Source organism: Micromys minutus (genome assembly GCF_963924665.1).
Source record: "Micromys minutus genome assembly, chromosome: 12".
In the NCBI taxonomy this organism is placed as follows: domain Eukaryota; kingdom Metazoa; phylum Chordata; class Mammalia; order Rodentia; family Muridae; genus Micromys; species Micromys minutus.
In genome coordinates this window covers 58763043-58779633 of record NC_137981.1, presented here as the reverse complement: position 1 = coordinate 58779633, position 16591 = coordinate 58763043, and the positions used below count along the sequence as shown (strand labels likewise).

The 16591-nt window shown below is 48.9% G+C and overlaps 1 protein-coding gene and 1 pseudogene across 2 annotated transcripts in view; both read left to right on the top strand.

Annotated features, from left to right (window-relative positions):
• The window catches only part of MIPEP (mitochondrial intermediate peptidase), a 92879-nt gene extending 86080 nt beyond the window's left edge, over positions 1-6799 (top strand). The window contains exon 19 of the mRNA XM_080926211.1: positions 4052-6799. Coding sequence (XP_080782337.1) covers positions 4052-4149 — 98 coding nt within the window. The 3' untranslated portion in view covers positions 4150-6799. The remainder of the gene's footprint in view (positions 1-4051) is intronic.
• An 8504-nt stretch (positions 6800-15303) lies between these two features.
• Positions 15304-15500, top strand: LOC308428441 (small ribosomal subunit protein eS28-like; annotated as a pseudogene). Its single transcript has one exon. The product of its transcript is annotated as a small ribosomal subunit protein eS28-like (transcript).
• Positions 15501-16591: the final 1091 nt, after the last annotated feature.

The window sequence follows — 16591 nt, the reverse complement described above, 5'->3', positions numbered from 1 at the left end:
GGTCGGGGACTGAGTGTCTGTTCCAGTCACACACTGCCTGGGCCGAACCACTGTGGCCATTACCCGTTGCTCCTCAGCCAGCACAAACCAGTTTTTTCTGTGTCTATCTCCTTTGAACTAGTCACAGTTGGCTACTCCCCGTATGCTTCTGGAGCGGAAGTGCAGCTGCCCAGGCCTTCCAGGCACTCTGGCTGGAAACACCGGGTGTCCAGGATTTCTCCACACATTTTTGTTTTATCAAATAAATGATGCTGATAATCTAAACATGGCCCTCTTAGGATGGATAGTGTATCACAAAATCAGAGAACATGAAGACTGTATCCTCGTGCCCAAAGAACATAAATTATAGAATCAGACTCCCAGAGTTGAAGAAAACAGCCATGAAAACCGGAGGCCCCTCCTCTGGTTGAGAGATCTATCTCTGTGGTAGGTACTCACTCCCGAAGCCACACACAATGAAAGCAGACTCGGCAAGTCCTATTAATACACGTCTGTGCATAATGATATGCATGTATGTAATAACAAATAGATCCAAACCAAAAGAGGCAGACAACGTAAGAGTTGGGGAGAGGAGCAAAGGAGGGGTTTAAGGGATGGTAACTGGTAGGAGTTAGGGGGAAGAAAGGAGAGAGGGGTGCACTGCAATTCCATTTCAGTCAAAACCATTATAAATAAAATACAGAGGGTTGAAGAGATGGCTCAGTGGTTAGAGCACTGGCTGCTCTTCCAGAGGTCCTGAGTTCAATTCCCAGCAACTACACGGTGGTTCACAACCATCTGTAATGGGATCTGATGCCCTCTTCTGGTGTGTCTGAAGACAGCAACAGTGTACTCACATAAAATAAATAATTCTTTAAAAATAATAAGATACATTTTTTAACAAGAGTCAGGCGGTTAATGCGCTCCCCGCCATGCTTGGCTCTCAGTACACACTCCGTTTGGATGGCTGTCCCTAGGCCCTTGAGAGTCCAGGTCTGCATCAGCAGGGGCTGTACCCTGTGAGCCATCCCTGCCCCCACTCTTTCCAGCCACATTCAGAGAGGCCTGCTTGCGTCAGCAGGCAGTTCTAGAACCCACTTGATGCTATAAGTCATTGGGTTAGGCCCAGAACAACTGCCCTGCGTTTCCCGGCTGTGAGACCACGTCCTAGACGTAGACCAGTGAGGCTGCGAGTGCTCTGGCTTATGCTGGTTTTGTTGGCCAGTTTGCCTCTCAGGTAAAATGAGAAAAGTCAGTTCAAATGTTCTTTCTTGATGGCTCCTTGCTATGCTTGACCCTTGAAGTTAGGCAGGTTCACGAGACTGAAAGCCCCTGTAAACTGACAGCACGTGCGTCTGAGTGCACTTTGACCTTACGGTGTGTGTTTGCCGTCGGCATCTTCCTTTCCTCACCTGTGAACACAGAGTCCTTACTCGGTTGCATCCGTGTCCCCCATGGTGATGTCCACAGAGAACTGTGTCAGCTCTCCCTGGGGGACTACAGAGCTGCTGCCACCCCTTCCCAAACGAGGACTTTGGGAACGGAACACTTTTGACAACAGTTGTTTTCAGACCCAAGTGTTCTCTGCGGTGCTTAGGTAGCAGCTGGATGATGCTTTCTCTTGTGCTGGAAACACTGAACAAGCACAGCGGGGGGCAGAGTTCATTTCCCCCTCGGCCTGCCGTCTTCAGGAACAGGGTCCTGCTCTACCTTTCTCGTACTTCCTAGGAGTGATGTTGCTCTCAGTGGTCTGGGCTTTCCCGTGCCAATCATTAATTAAGAAAGTGTCCCCTGCCCCACACACGCACAGACTCTCCCACAGGCCAGTCTGACTAAAAACTACCCAGGACCGATACATATAACAGCGAACTTCGGATTTTCTTATTTGTGAAACTGTCTCTAACTTTACAGTAGAATCAGCTGATGCTTGTAAACCGCTTCACTGTTCTCTTTGGTCCTGGCACCACTGCGTACCCAGGGGCTACTCTCCTGTCACCCCCCTCCCAGTCCCCGGTTCTTCCTTCCCGCACTTTCATCTTCCACAGTTGCATTACAGACAGAATCACCAGCCATTTAGCGCTCACAGAGTTTTTGAGGAAAACTCTCTTTTGTTTGTATCTTTTTCTTGTTGCCATAGTCACTGTTTGAGGTGCAGGAATGGTTGTTCCGAGGATGGGCCGGGCCACATTTAGGCTGGCAGGTTGTTGAGTTGAAGTGAACCACTTCAAAGATACAGGGTGGTCACACTCACCCGTGTAGGTTGGCTCTGAATAAATGGTTTTACCCTCTGACAATCACAGTCATTTAATTAAAAACAAGCAGCCGTGTAATTATGGAAATGTTCCGGATATTAAAAGAATTGTGTAATCGTTGATTGAAAAACATGCTTAAAGATTTTCCTACCAATGGCTCTGCCTGGAGAAACCCGGAACCCAGGGAAGGGCATGTGCCCAATGTTCAGTCAGATGGAGTCTGCTTACGGCACGGCCTGCATCTGGAAAGTACACTGCAGAAGATGCCGCTGGAGCGGCCATTAGAGACCAGGATGCCGTACTCACAGCGCAGTGCCCACTTTCATCTGTGCAAGTTACTTTCTGTAAAGAAGAAATGGTGCTTTAAATTGTATGATTAAACGAAGGCATTGCAGTGTAAGTTTTCTGTCCCTGTCTTCTCGAAATGGGGCTGCTAAAATCTGAACTGGAAAGAGCAGAAACACGTTATTCACTCTGTAGCTCAAAGGGAAGGTAAATTATTGTTCTCAGCGGCACCGTTAGTAGATTCCATATGTGGGGCAGCTTTTTCCTGGCCGTGTCTCAGCCACGCGCACCGTTTGAGAAGGACTGCATTCCTGTCTGTAGACCTTTACCACCCTGTGGTCCACGGTCTCTTCCCTGCCGACTGCAGCCCAGACACCACCATGTGACGGTTCACTGCCGCTCACGTCGGCCCACGGTCATCCACACGGTCTTGTTCCCTGTCTGGTCCCTGCCACTCGACTTCACAGCCTCAGAGTCCTCCTGAGACCTTGTCCAGCTTCACCCTGTCTGTACCCCAGACAAACGGGGCAACAGACGCTTTTTCTAGTATTGTGCTTCTCTCAAAGGCACAAGTTCGGAACTAAGTGTTCTTTTGGTGGTTTCTTAATTGTTTCTTTTTATTTTTTGAGATAATTTAATATAATTACACCGTGTCCCCTTCATTTCCTTTCTCCAAACCTTCCCATATACTCCCCTTGCTGTTTCAGATCCGTGGCCTCGTTTTCTCACTGTTGCTACATGCATGTGTGTATATGGATATGCACATATTTCTAAATATAACCATCTGTATAATGGGTTATTCAATCTGTATGATGTTACCTGTATGTATGTTTTAAGGCTGACCATTTGGTATTGGGCAGTGGTAAATTTTTTTAGGCATCTATTTAGGTTCTATTTAGTTAATTTAACACTAGTATAACTTGAAGTATTATCCAGTTAGAGAACAGAACCATCACTCTAGAATGTTCCCTCATGCCCTGTTCCATGACTGACAGTAGGACTGTTTTTCTTCAGACCCATTCAGGATTTCACATAAGCAGAATCCATCATTGTGCCTTATTTATGGGGCATCTTCTGATGTGGCCTCTTGGGACCATCAGGATTTCTGTGGGTCTGAGTTGTCTCCCCTTCTGCTGTTAAGGGAAGTCTGGAGAAACGCAGATACGAGACTTCTACCACAGTTAACCCCTTACTGGGGCTGAAGTGTATAGAATGTGCTTAAAACTCAACTTACATTTTAAACTATCCTGGTCAACAATAATTCAAATATTCAGTCTGGTAATTCCAGGCAGACAGTAAGATCTACAGAAATACAGGATTCTTGGGAAATGCAATTGGGCCTAAGTTACTAAGCCAATGCTACTTAAAGAATGAAATGCTTCAGGTCACATGCTTCCTGTGACTTTGTGAATTGTCCTGTCGTGGGACTGTAGAACCAACCTCTGGCTTTAGAAGTCACAGCGTCCCCAGCGTAGATGTAGCTTTGTCCTCATATCTCTAGGCGCTAACATGCTGTCTTGCTGTTCTGCCTGCAGGCATGCTGCAGAAATGTCCTTCCATCGACGACTTTGTGGATGCCCTGGTGTCTGACATGAATTTGGATTTTGAAACTTTCTTCATGGATTCTAAATAGCAGAAGCATGGCTCATGTGGCCAAGAGACTTGTCACCAGATTCGACAGCTATGAAAGCAGCTTCAGTGTTCCCTGAGGAAATATTTTCTGACAAGCCTTAAATTGACAGAACTCGGAATAAATTGTACATTTTAATTGCTGGTGTCTCACCTGCTTGGCAGAGTTTTAAGGGTTTGTAGTGTATCTGGGAACCACAGAGGTTTCTAATTATACAGTACCACTGTTCCCTGTGCAGTGGCTCTGTCCAGACTGCAGCCTTCCTGTTGATCTCTTAATTGAGTGCATTAGAAACTCTGGAATGCTAAACTGTTGCGAGTTAGGACAGTTTGAAGAGTTCTCAGAAAGATCATACCTATTTCTTAAAGGGACACTATTATCGTTCCTTAAGACCTCTGTCCTAGTCTCTTGGATAGTCAGTTCGCAGTAACCAAGAAGCCAAGCCCAAGTATTGCTACTGATATAAATGGTCTTTCCAGGGTGTTTAGTCTCTACACAGATGGGTTCAGAACAGGGAGGATTTGAACTCGGGCTTTGCCGTCTTGACTGTGAAGATAACATTATCAGTAAGACATACGAGGGTCAAGATGTGAGCATGAACGGAAAAAGGGTCAAGCCTAGTCTGTCATTTCCCAGAAGCCACTACTTTCTGTTGACAGCTCCTGAACTGCTGCATGTTGTTAATATGAGGAAAAGATTCATTTCATGGACTTAAGGGGTTTTCCCGACCACCATTAAAGTCAAGAATTACAGCTGCTCACTCTAAAGTGGTGTCTGGTAGCCCCTTCTTCCTGCTTCTGGCTAAGGGACCAGCAACAGCAGAGAAGACAGTCTCCCAGCCTGGGCCACACTCACGGGGTCATACCCCAGGGGTGTCCTACAAGCTCGTCAGGCCCCGAGATGCCCTCAGTGACCTGCTGTGCTGGGCCCCTTCATGGACTGCCTACCCTTCTCTCCTGCCCAAGTGCACATCCAACTCTGGATTCATGCGGAAGAGTTGTTGACCCACTGAGGTGGGCTTCCTACAGCCAGGATGGTGTAGTGTTGTCTTTCTGAGCCTCCCAATCCAAGTCTCTCTCCACAGCAACCCCAGGAAGCGCCTGGGAGACTGTTTAGAGTCTGCAAAGAGCAAAGCAGGAGGGACAGGGTTGGGTGTTGCTGGTAATGGAAGAGGCTCCAATGCCAACACTTGGCAGAAGTGGGGCCACATCCCACCCTGTTTATTCTTGTCTGATTGGATAACAGAGGATCAGATCCTTGTAGACTTGGACTCACACAAGCCGGCTCTGCTTTGGGAAATGTCCTGGGAGTCATCAACCTGCCAGCCAGCTGCAGGGCCATCTGAAGAGGCGCTGTAACAGGCTCTACGGTGTATCCAGGGTGTCTTTATCTATATTAGTTTTACCAGAAGTGTGGGATAGTCAGGAAAGTTTGGGCAGATTGGAGAAAGCAGGCATGAACCCCTTTAAGGGGGCTGCTTCTGGTTCCCGGAGGGCTTTGCAGCTGGTAACTAACCACAGGAAGGAAGATCCTGCCCAAGGAAGGATGCTGGGAGGACCAATGAGAGGGAAGGGAAGGGATCCTGTAAAATGCCCCACCCCCCAGGCCACTTGGTTCTCCGGCCTATCACTTTTCTTCCTTGGTGCTTTGGTCTTTGCAATTTCCAGAATTGTCCATCCCACAGACCATACATTGATACCCCCAGAAAATTATTCCTCAGTCCATAGCTGTGGGGGCTCAACTAGGATTCAAAGACTGCCGGGATTCGAAGACCCGCCCAAGGTTGATACATCTGACTGAATGTCCTGACGGAGGGCTTCAGATGGATGGCACGCATTAACCCCGTGGAGGGAGGTGATCCCAGGCTGTGATGAGCACAACCGAGTCTCTCAGCAGCCCCTTTATGTTTCTTTGGGGATTAGTAAAAGTAAGGAGCCCGATCTTTGGGGGACCGATGGCTTTGAACTCATACGGCTAAACAGAGCTGCCCCCCTTTCCAGTAACTGGAGGAACCAGGGCAGCGTCCATGCTGCCCTTCCCAAACTTAGAGACACTGCCCACCATCCGAGAGAAGTAGGCACACTGCTGGGCGCTCTCCTCCTAGACCTCAAATATCCAGTTGATTTTTTGCCTATAAAGCCCCTTTCTTTATGGAAGGGTGGGCACGATCTATGAAATATAAACACCCCTTACCTTGCATTGAAATATCAGTTGAGCATCTTCCTTATCCAGACCATCCCAGCTGCCCCTCCTGCGGTCCCCTTTCTTTTGTCATAGTCCTCACCCCAGTCACGACCCACTTGCGTCACAGCCATACATCTTTCCAGTGGAGATTACAATGTGGAGACCCAGTCGCCCTGACAGATACTCGTGTGGTGTAAGAGCCTCTGATGGGTATTACGTCCCACGACTGGACACCCAGAGGTCAGGGAAGACTTGTTCCCATCCTACAAACCTTCTCCAAGAAATAAGATGGTACATCTTTTGTTTTAAGTGATGACAATGCCACCAAAGGTATTTGAGCTACAATGAGAACCTCAGGAGACTATGGCCCAGTGGCCTCACAGGCACAAAAGGAGGGGAGCTGGGAGATGTTGGGAGATGAGCTGTGCAGAATTTCAGCTTGGAATTGTATTTCTCGCTGTTTAGAAGACTGTTACTCCTTAAAGATGAGTGTGCCTGATGCTGGGCACTGTGGTGCACGTGTGGGATTGTGAATCCCTTTGGGTGTATGCGTGTGGACAGTTACTTTTTATTAAAAAAAAATAGTAAAGCCAAAGGGAAGTGTATATTTTAATGACCGAGGGTGTTAATTATTTTTTAAAGTTACACAGCAAAGACGAGGAAAAGCACCAGCACCCTAGAGTGAGTTTATTATCTTTTTTTCTCTGAGGGATGTGTTTTAGTTTAGTTTTCTTTTTATTTCAATTTGGACATGCAGAGGAATGGCCATCATCATTTTATTCTGGAAGGAAGTCCCTGATAGTGGCCTCCTACACACACACACACACACACACACACACACACTTAGGTATTAAAATACGGTTTTAAGAATTTTAAAACTGGAATAGCAGTGTTTCAATTAAAATTAGAGGAGCAAATATGACCGAGGCTTGCCTCTTGGTCACCCCAGGCCCTGTTAGTGTGGTAGCCACGCAGCCTGTTTCTCTGGAGGTAGATAGACTGAGGAAGAGCAACTCCGGAACGAACAGAACAGCCAGAGGTCACAGTCACATGCTTCCTGTCAGCAGCCTGTCTGATATGCCATGGTCACCTCGGCCTCACTGATAGTTAAGATCCCTTTGCCTGACAGAGCTCTTGAGTTTTCCTCCTGATTCTGTAAGACATTGGTTTCCCCTGGTCCTGAGGGTGACAGGCCTGAAACGGTAATGTTTGGCATTTCTGCGTGCTTGGACCCGCTGTTTCTGCCAGTGTCAAAGGCAGGTTGGATGGGTTGTGTCGAGTTTGAGAAAGGATTCGAACATTGAACCCCACAGTCAGTTTCGAAATCACATCCTAAGATGAACCACTTGTAAGCTGGGGCCATCCACTCTTAAATCTTGACTCGGCTCTGCTTACCTCTAGAGAATTTAAAGAACCTCTTGAGAGCTCATTTCTTCTCAGCTGCTTTAAAGTCTGGGAAATGGAGCAGAAGGTGTGCAGGAGACCTTGTGAGACACACCTGGCCTTTGCAAAGTGTCCCCTGCCCTCTGAGACTGAGTCAGAAGGGAGTCTTCAGAGCCTGCAGTCTTCGGCTTCCTGTCAGCAGCCTCATGGACACCAGCAGAAGCTTCAGTTCGCCAAGCCGACTGGATTTTCTCCAAGGGGATGGATAGACGGGAGGCTGAAGAGGGCAGGGCAGGACTGGAAGCTGGAGGGAGGGGCCTCTGGGCCACGCTCTTACTGAACAGAAAGCAAAGGAGGCAAACTGTAAGTTCAGCATCCGACACCTGAACATTCACCGTGTGCTTCCAAACCACAAGCCAGAGTGGAGACTGAATCTCACTAAGCTTGGAAGTCGGGCCAAGTGGACCAAACGTTTTCAAGTGGAGATCAAACCCGAAACTTTCCAGCTAGGGTAAGGCCAGGGTATCACTGCACGGCGTGGTGTGGTCTGTGCCAAATCCTGTTCTTGTGTTGCTGTTCCTGGGTCCCATCCAGTTAGTCACGTCTGACCACTTCTATGTTGCTGTTGGTACATTATTCCTGGGTCCCATCTAACTTTGACATGTTTAGTTTTTAAGTAGCTCATAAATCAACAAATAAAAAGAAAACTGCCTACCCGCAGTCAGGCAGCTCTCACTGTTGCAGTTTTGCCCTGTTTAGCCAAACTCTGTAGGGGGCATGACAATGGCCTGGAGCAGCCAAGAGGGTCTGCAGGAAAGAAAGATTGGTCTTAAGCTCCTTCATGCCTAAACTCTGAAAGTTGACCTTCCAGTTAACCAGGCAGGCAGGCATTCCTGGAACTCTGAATCGGCTGAAATATTTGACGTCAGATAGATGATTCCCCCAAACAAGGCCAGTGCTGTTCACCTGTTGCCAAGTCTATGAAAAGAGTGGAGCCAGACCCCGGTCTAAACTTGTGACTTGAGGCTTCAGCACAGCCTCCTAAGGTCTTACTGCTCCTTCCACGCCCACAGGTCTCCCCGTGACTGTCCTCCGTACACGGTCACTCAAAGCCCAGTTCCTCCTGAGCTTTCAGCCCCATGATGCATACACAGATGCCCCTGCACTTATTGGAGCAGATTCAAATAACCCTATTGTAAGCTAAAATAGCTCCAGCAGAAGTTGCCTTTGGTGTTCACAGCCTGCCCAGCGCGGCTCACCTTAAATGATCTCAGGATACTTCATCATCGTCTAGCAGAGAGCCAATTTTATAACACGGTCTTGAACGTCTCACGCAGTTTATTGGCGACAGCACTGAAGGTGAAGACAGATGGATGGCCTTCTACCCCACGAGGAGTTGAAGTGAAGTCAAACCATGAAGGTGGGAGAATGACGTGCCCACATTGTCACTCAGTCCCAAGAGCCAGTGTCTCTCTCTTTGAGCACTCAAGTTAGTTTGGGAGCTGGCCATGTCTCATCTGCAGTAAAGTCCGGTGTTTGTAACATCGGTGAGGGGCCTGTAGAGGCATTTACTCAAGACTTCCCATGCGATAGCCCACGGCAAGCGAGCTTTCATGTTGCATCAGGGATGGAGACCAACAGTGGGCGAGGGAGACCAGTAGTCCCAAATGGTTGGCGGGAATGTGTGGGTAGAATGCTGCTGCCGAAGTCTTGGGTAAAATTCCCTGACCCCAGATCACTCATTAGCTCTTTTTAGGGGGAGGGGAGCCCTTGCCTACTCCTTCCTGTAAGGACTGAGGCCTATAGACTATTGCTGGGAGATTGCTGTTCTGATAACTAGACATCCCAAGAACCCTTGCCCTGCTGGGGTGCCTTATTCCTGAACACCCCTTGATTCAGTGACTCCTCTTTGGGGAAGCCTGCAAGGGGTAAGGGACAGTTACAGGAGATGGCTGGGGAAAGTCACATGGCAGGTCTCTTGACAGAGGCCAGGAGTCACTGAGGTCTTTCTTTCTCATGAAACTGGAACTCGGGTATAGGGCAGGAGCTCTTGTGGCTGCCAGGGGCTGCAGTTCCTCCCCAGGCCTTGACAGCATCCACTCGAGCCCAAAGCTGTGTCCACCCTCCTCACACTCACTGCTCATCCGGAGTGACAGCAGCTAAGCTTACAGGTTGCAGAGCACCCAGGAAGCGTCCTTGGAGTTCAGGACAGAGGTTTCTGGGTTTGTTTTTGTGAAAAGTAGTTGATTGGTTCTCGCAGCCCAAGTGAGTGTAACAGGCCCGGTGGGTGTGGCATGTGCCTGGCCGTGGAGGAGGCCGGCTCTGTGGATATTGGTGTGTCCCTCTGTGGTTGTTTGTGATGAAGGAGTACTTACTGCCCAGGGCTGCAGGGATGAGCGGTCGTCAAGGGCCCAGGGGATTCTGACCTACAGGTCCTGATGGTACCACAGACTGTTATGGCCAAAAACACAGCACACCCAGGTCCTGCCCAAACCCAGAAGTCTCCGTGTACAGGGTCCAGAAGGGACACTGTCGTCCCCAGATGCTATGACATTGTTATGTGCTGGGCTACTGCACACCTTGAGACCAGGTGGAAGTGCGCAGCTGGAGCCCGGGACTGGGGAGTGCCTCGTTTTGAAGCTCTCCCCTTAATCTTCTGCCAACTGGATGCAGGCCGAAAAAAGCTTTTGTAATAGTGCCGAGAGAGGGCCTGTCAGGTGCCTGGGAGCCACCACAGAGATGTGAGGAACAGACCTGGGAGCACATGAGCCCTGTCCACTGGAGCTCCTGACCAAACTCCAGCCCATGTCCTGTCTCCGACTGACTGATTCCCTACCCCCTGAGGACCTGGGATATTCTTAATCCTCATGCCCTTAGTTATACAGTGTGCAGTTCTTAGGAATGGAGAATGCACACACACACACACACACACACTCACACTCATGTACGTATATGTGATTTTTTTTTTAAGACAGAATTCCAGTCTGCTTTCTGTTGCTGTGATAAACGCCATGACTAAACACACTTGGGGTGAGGGTGTTTCATCTTACAACTTCCAGTCACAGTCCACCACTGAGGGAGGTCATGGCAAGAACCCAAGGCAGGATCCTGGAGGCAGAACCTGTGGAAGAATGCCATTCGTTAGCTTACTCGCTGGCATGTCCCAGCTAGCTTTCTTACGAAGCCCATGTCCTGCCGTGGGACAGTACAGCTCAGTGGGCAGGACCCTCCTATATCAATCAATCAAGACAATGGCCATAGAGAAGACCACGGGCCAGTCTGATCTAGGCATCTTCAGCTCTCTCTTCACATGACACCATAGGTTGTGTCAGGTTGTCAATCAAAACCAGCACAAATAGTCCCACGTATCCCAGGCTGGCTGCAAACTCCCTATGTAGCCAGGGGCGGACAACCGTGAACTTCTCATGCACACAACTCTACTCATCACTGCTGGGATGTCACGTGTGAGCCACCTCATCTGTTTTGATGTGGTGCAGGGGATCACACGCAAGGCTTCATGCTTTTAGTCAAGCACCAACCGAGTCCCGTCCCAGCAGACACACTCAACTAAAATCATCAGCTTTGGGTTTCTTATTGAGTGGTTCCGAGTTTCAGCCTAGGAAGAAGGGCCCTGGTAGCATACGGTAATTGACAGCCACATGTTAGGAAAGTGTTTGGCCTGAGTTGTCCACATGACACTGGGTAAAGCTGTAATATGTGCACTTTACTGTAAAAGAAATAATTAGGCCATCAGCTGTGGGCTGGAGTGTAGTTTATTGTAGAGAACTTGCTAGACACACTGGGCTCTGGGTTCTCCCCACCCAGTAAAGGAAGTAAGTTGTTTCTTTATGGAAGGAAGTGACCTGCTGAGGCACTGTGGCCATAGTGTAGGTGTAGCATTCTTCTTTGTCCCATGTGTTGTGACCTCCAAGGCTAGACCCTCCCCCCAAGAAAAGACTTAGAGTGTGGAGTTCTGTGATAGGCCTCATGAGTCTTCCGGTGTCAGCTCTAAGTGACCAGGCTGAGACTTAGGGACAGCCGTGCAGGGCTGGGTTCCATCCCCAGCACCACAAACAATAAAGCATCCTCCCAGTTTGCTTTGATGGCTAATTTTACCATCTTGTGGTGACAGTTTTGTAGAACTCATTTTTTCCCCTCAGCTGTCATAGTGCTGTGCATTTTGTGAGCCAAATAATTAAACTGACATTTGTTTTTGTTTGTTCTTTTGGCCACAAGTAAACATTCCTAAGCAACAGCGTCCTTCTGCTATTGAGTTATGCAATCTAAAAATTCCAGAGGCTTTGATTTTAGTTTTGCAGACTATGTAATTGCAGACTACTTCCACGTACAATGAAGAAAAGGAATAGAATGCCAAGTGGGAAAACAAGATGCAGAGAAGCGTTTCTTACTCTACTCTCCATGTGTCCTTGGCTGGCCACCTGCCTCCTGGTCCCACTCCAGCCAAAGGGAGTTCCTCCAGGTACACTGCACACAGGAGAGAAAAGACAACCAACCCCCAGGGCCAAAGAAAGACTATCACACACAGGCCCCAAGTGTTGGGATTCTGTAAACCCCACCCCACAGTTCTCTGGCAACAGCCAGGTATGTTCCACCCCAGTTACCTGGCACTATAAGAGGGGGCTACTTACCCCCTCCCTCTGCACTCTCTTGCTCTCTCACTCTCTTCCTCCTCCCTTACTCCCTTTGTCCCTCCTCTTCCCATTCTCTTACCCCTCTCTACTCCTCCTCTTCTCTCTCTCTGCCCCTACTACCCCCTTAACTCCCCTCTCCATGACCTGAATAAACTCTATTCTGCACTATACCTTTGTACTATACCTAAGGCTGGTCCCTCAGGGGGAAGGGATTTCCAACATGTGTCCTCCAGAGGCATCCCCCTTTCCCCCAGGCCTTACCACACCTTCATCTTTTTCCTAACACTAAGTACTTGAGGTCCTCTCATAAAATGGAGCAGGGTCCACCTAGAATCTGCGCAGCACAGCCTCCTGTGTGCACAGATACCAGCCAGCAGTAGGCAGGTGGGACACAGGTGCTCACTGCCAGCCAGCAGTAGGCAGGTGGGACACAGGTGCTCACTGCCAGCCAGCAGTAGGCAGGTGGGACACAGGTGCTCACTGGGGTGCAGTGCACTCATGCATGTACACCTGAGCATTGCAGAAACAGTTCTTCATGGATGCTTCCTAGCTGGATGGGCCTGGGAATGTGAAACTCGGGTTGCAGAGACTCTGCTTTTCTCAGGCTGTGCCAGGTTAACACAAGCCCTGTAACCACCCTGATAGGCAGGCTCTGTTGACGGGGTGACTTGTTCTGTCCTTATTTATAAACATGTTACCACATGCATGCAGTGCCTGCGGAGACCAGAGAAGGGTCTGAGATCCCTTGGGACTGCAGTTACAGATGTAACAGTGACAGAGTGACGGCTTGTCCCTTTCCCATGGGGCACACCCTGGGTTCTCAGAGGACATTATATTCTAGTATGGAAGAGACACCACATGGACCTGAGACCTCCCTGTGGCTTAGCTGCCCTTTTGTCCCAATCTGCAGGACTTGTTCTCACGGTGTCCATGGCTCACCAGACTTTGTTAACTGTGTCAGGAGCCAGGTGCCCATGCCTGTCCCTCTGTGGTCACTCTCTCCAGCTCTCTGATTCACCCATGTGCTGCTCTTTGTGAGGCCATGGCTGAGGTCTGTCTCAGGCCACACAATTCAGAACGCCTTGTGTTTCACACAGCTGCTCCAGCAGGTTGCATTTCATGCTCCTGTGTTATTCGCTGGCCTTTTCTAACTCCCCCGATGCCTCTCCGTGTTTGCATTTCTAGTGCTTTATCTCCCTGACATTAATAACTGTGTTGGGATCCTGTCCTCCTCAGGGCAATACTTTGGATTTTTCCACACTAGACCTCCTCTGGTCATCCGCCTTCAGTTTCTGCCCCGGCTTCTAGTGTTCTGTTCTCTCTGAGTGGGAGGCTGATTTAGTTTCAGTGAATGGTCGGCTGCCCACTCCGTTCTCTCAGGAGGGAGTTGACGACCAGAGATAATTAGCTGTCTTGGGACTGATGGCTTCCTGCTGCCTCCTGTCTCAAATGGCGAGAGCATGTTCAAGTCCAGGCTCTGCCTGCCGAGGCTGGTGCAAGAGCTGAGATGTGTGACCCAGGGCTGCCCCCTGAGACTGTGGCCTCCCCGTGTCCTTCTTGACAAGGCGTCATGGCACTGCATAAAAACTTGGGGCTCATCCTTAAGGCACTGCAGTATGCATACACAAATATTCGAAGACCTGCAAAATAAAGCCTTATCTCCTTTACAGCATGTAAGTTGGTTATTATACATAGAAGTGAGAATCTTGGTCCATTTTCTGTTGCTATAACAAGATACTCAAGACTGGACACTTCACAAAGAGGGTCACTGATCTGTTCTCTGCAGTGTGAAGTGTGATGTTGGCATTCTGGCCAGGACTCTCTCTCCGCTAGATCACACAGTGGCAGAGAACAGGCGGGACCACCCACCATGTGCAGGACAAGTGGCACAGCAAGAATTCGCTGGCGATATTCTGGGGTCGGACTTAAACTAATTTTAAAACAGCTCCTTTCTTTCTGCTCGCCCCATTCTTCCCTCTATATGTTCCTCTGACCGACTTCCACGGCACATATGTGTCTAGTCTGGATGTCCGTTACGATAGGAAGCGCATGGTATTGGTTTGAGGGTGTTAGGGAGGTTGTTTGTTTGTTTTTGTGGGGGTTTTTTGATTCTGTTTGTTTTTGTTGTTATCTGTTTTGTTTTTTTGTTTTTGGTTATTGTTGTTATTTGGTTTGGTTTGGTCTTTTGTTTTGTTTGGATTTTTGAGCCTGGCTTATTTTGCTCACCATGATTCGCCCCAGTTCCAGTCTTCTGCAAAGGACACCCCTTCATTCTCCAGGGCTAAATAAACCCCGTAGTATGTAAGAGCCCGGTGGACTTGTTCTTTCCCTAACCAGGACCCCAAGAGAACTATTTTGTTAGTCTCTTCGGTTAATTACCTCCCGCTTGGCCCCACTTCTTACAGGCTCCCTGGCCTCCCGGCACTGCCTGCCACTTCGGGAGTCAGGTTTCCAGAATGTGAACCTTTTGGAGAGAAAATCCATAGTAGAGGTTCCAGTGAGATATAGAAATGTGGGACCGAGACAGAGGGTTCTTGGCGTTCAGATGAGAGGCAGGAAGAGTCTCACTAAAAGAACTAAAAACAAAGCAGAGGTGACTGTATTCGGTCTACCTGAAAATGGGTGCTCAGTAATCAGCTTCCAACCTCACCTGGCTTTCCTTCTCAGCCCGAAGGCGTTCCCTGCTGATGCATACTAGTCATTTATCTCAAGATCTTGAGTTATTCTGATTCAGGTACAGATGGGCCTCAGCAGGCTTGTAACATTCATTTCTGGTTTGGGAGCTGCCTTTGATCTCCAGCGTCTCATCTCCGACTTTGAAGGTGGTTTGCAAGTATTTCTCGGGGTCTCATCTCCCTGCAAACTGACTTCACTATGACTCATCCCTGGGTACAGGTACTTTGGGAAGACATCAGTCTCTCGCCATTTCGCCGCTGTCATGGACACAAGCCACGTGCAGTTCATCAAGCTGCTAGGGTAACCAAAGTGCTGGGCAGGACCGGTTCTCGGGGACAGTGCACTTGGGTGTGAGTGGAGTTTATGGATGCCAGCCGCTCTGTCATTTGAAATGTCAAAGGCCCCGTTGGAGAGGGTGATGTGCTCACCCTATTGGAGTCAGAAAGAGAAGCTAGGTAGTTGTGCTGACCTTGCTGCTGGGCCCTGGATACCCTCTACCCAGCCCGTGGGATGACCTGCAACTGTTAAATAAAGCATTTGTATTAGTTCTTGTCTAAGGAGGTAAGGGAAAACATCAGCTCTATAGGACAGTTGGGACCAAACCCCTACAGAGATGGCAGTTCCTAACCACATCCCAAAGGTCTGGCTCTCTGATGGCTCTTGAGAAAGTAGGTCACAGGGTCAATAAACCCCAATAGCTTGTGGTGATGGTCCTGTGAAGATGTCTGGTTCCTTTGTAAGTCTGTCTTCCTCCATATGTAATTAACTGTGGCAAGGTTCTTTCCAACCTAAATGTATCCTGTAAATCTAAGATAGTGGCCCCGGGTATGCTTCCTCTTTCCTCAGAATTGGTGGGTTTTCAAACATTTCTCATACAGGCTGGATTTTGAGCATCCCTAACCTGGAAACCAAAATCTTCAAAAGCTCCAAAATCCAAAACTTTAAAAATTCTGCCACAAGACCCCGCTAGAAACTCCACGCCTCACCTCGACTGCACTTTGTGCCCAAACATGGCATACAGTCACCCCTAGACTGTGTGCACAGGTCACATGCGAAACATAAACATCATATTTGAGGAGAGGAGAAGAGAGGAGAGGAAAGGAGACCATAAGCACTTGGAGAGAGAGGTGGGGGAGGGAATGGGGAGAGGAGGGACAAGGGGGAAGAGCAAGAGAGAGAGAGTGAGGAAAGGCAAGTAGTCCTTTTATAGTGTCAGGTGACTAAGGCAGAGCATATCTGGTTGTTGCCAGGTAACTGAGGGGCAGGGTTTACAGAATCCCACCGCCTTGGTCAATCAGTGGAGGCCTCCTGTTTCCTAGGTTCCTCTAGTTTCTTCTGCTGTTGTTCCACCTGGAGCCCTGGTCCCTTTTGTCCTCAGGGCATCTTGTTGTTTGTAAGGCAGATGAAGGACCTAGAGCCAAGGTGATCACAGATTCTTGGGTAACTGGAGATAGGTGTGTCTCGGGACCTAGCCACAGTCCTGCCGTGAACTTCTTGCTCCAGGAGCTCTTCAGCATCCCCTGAAGCTGCTTCCTGCTGCTTTCCACAAA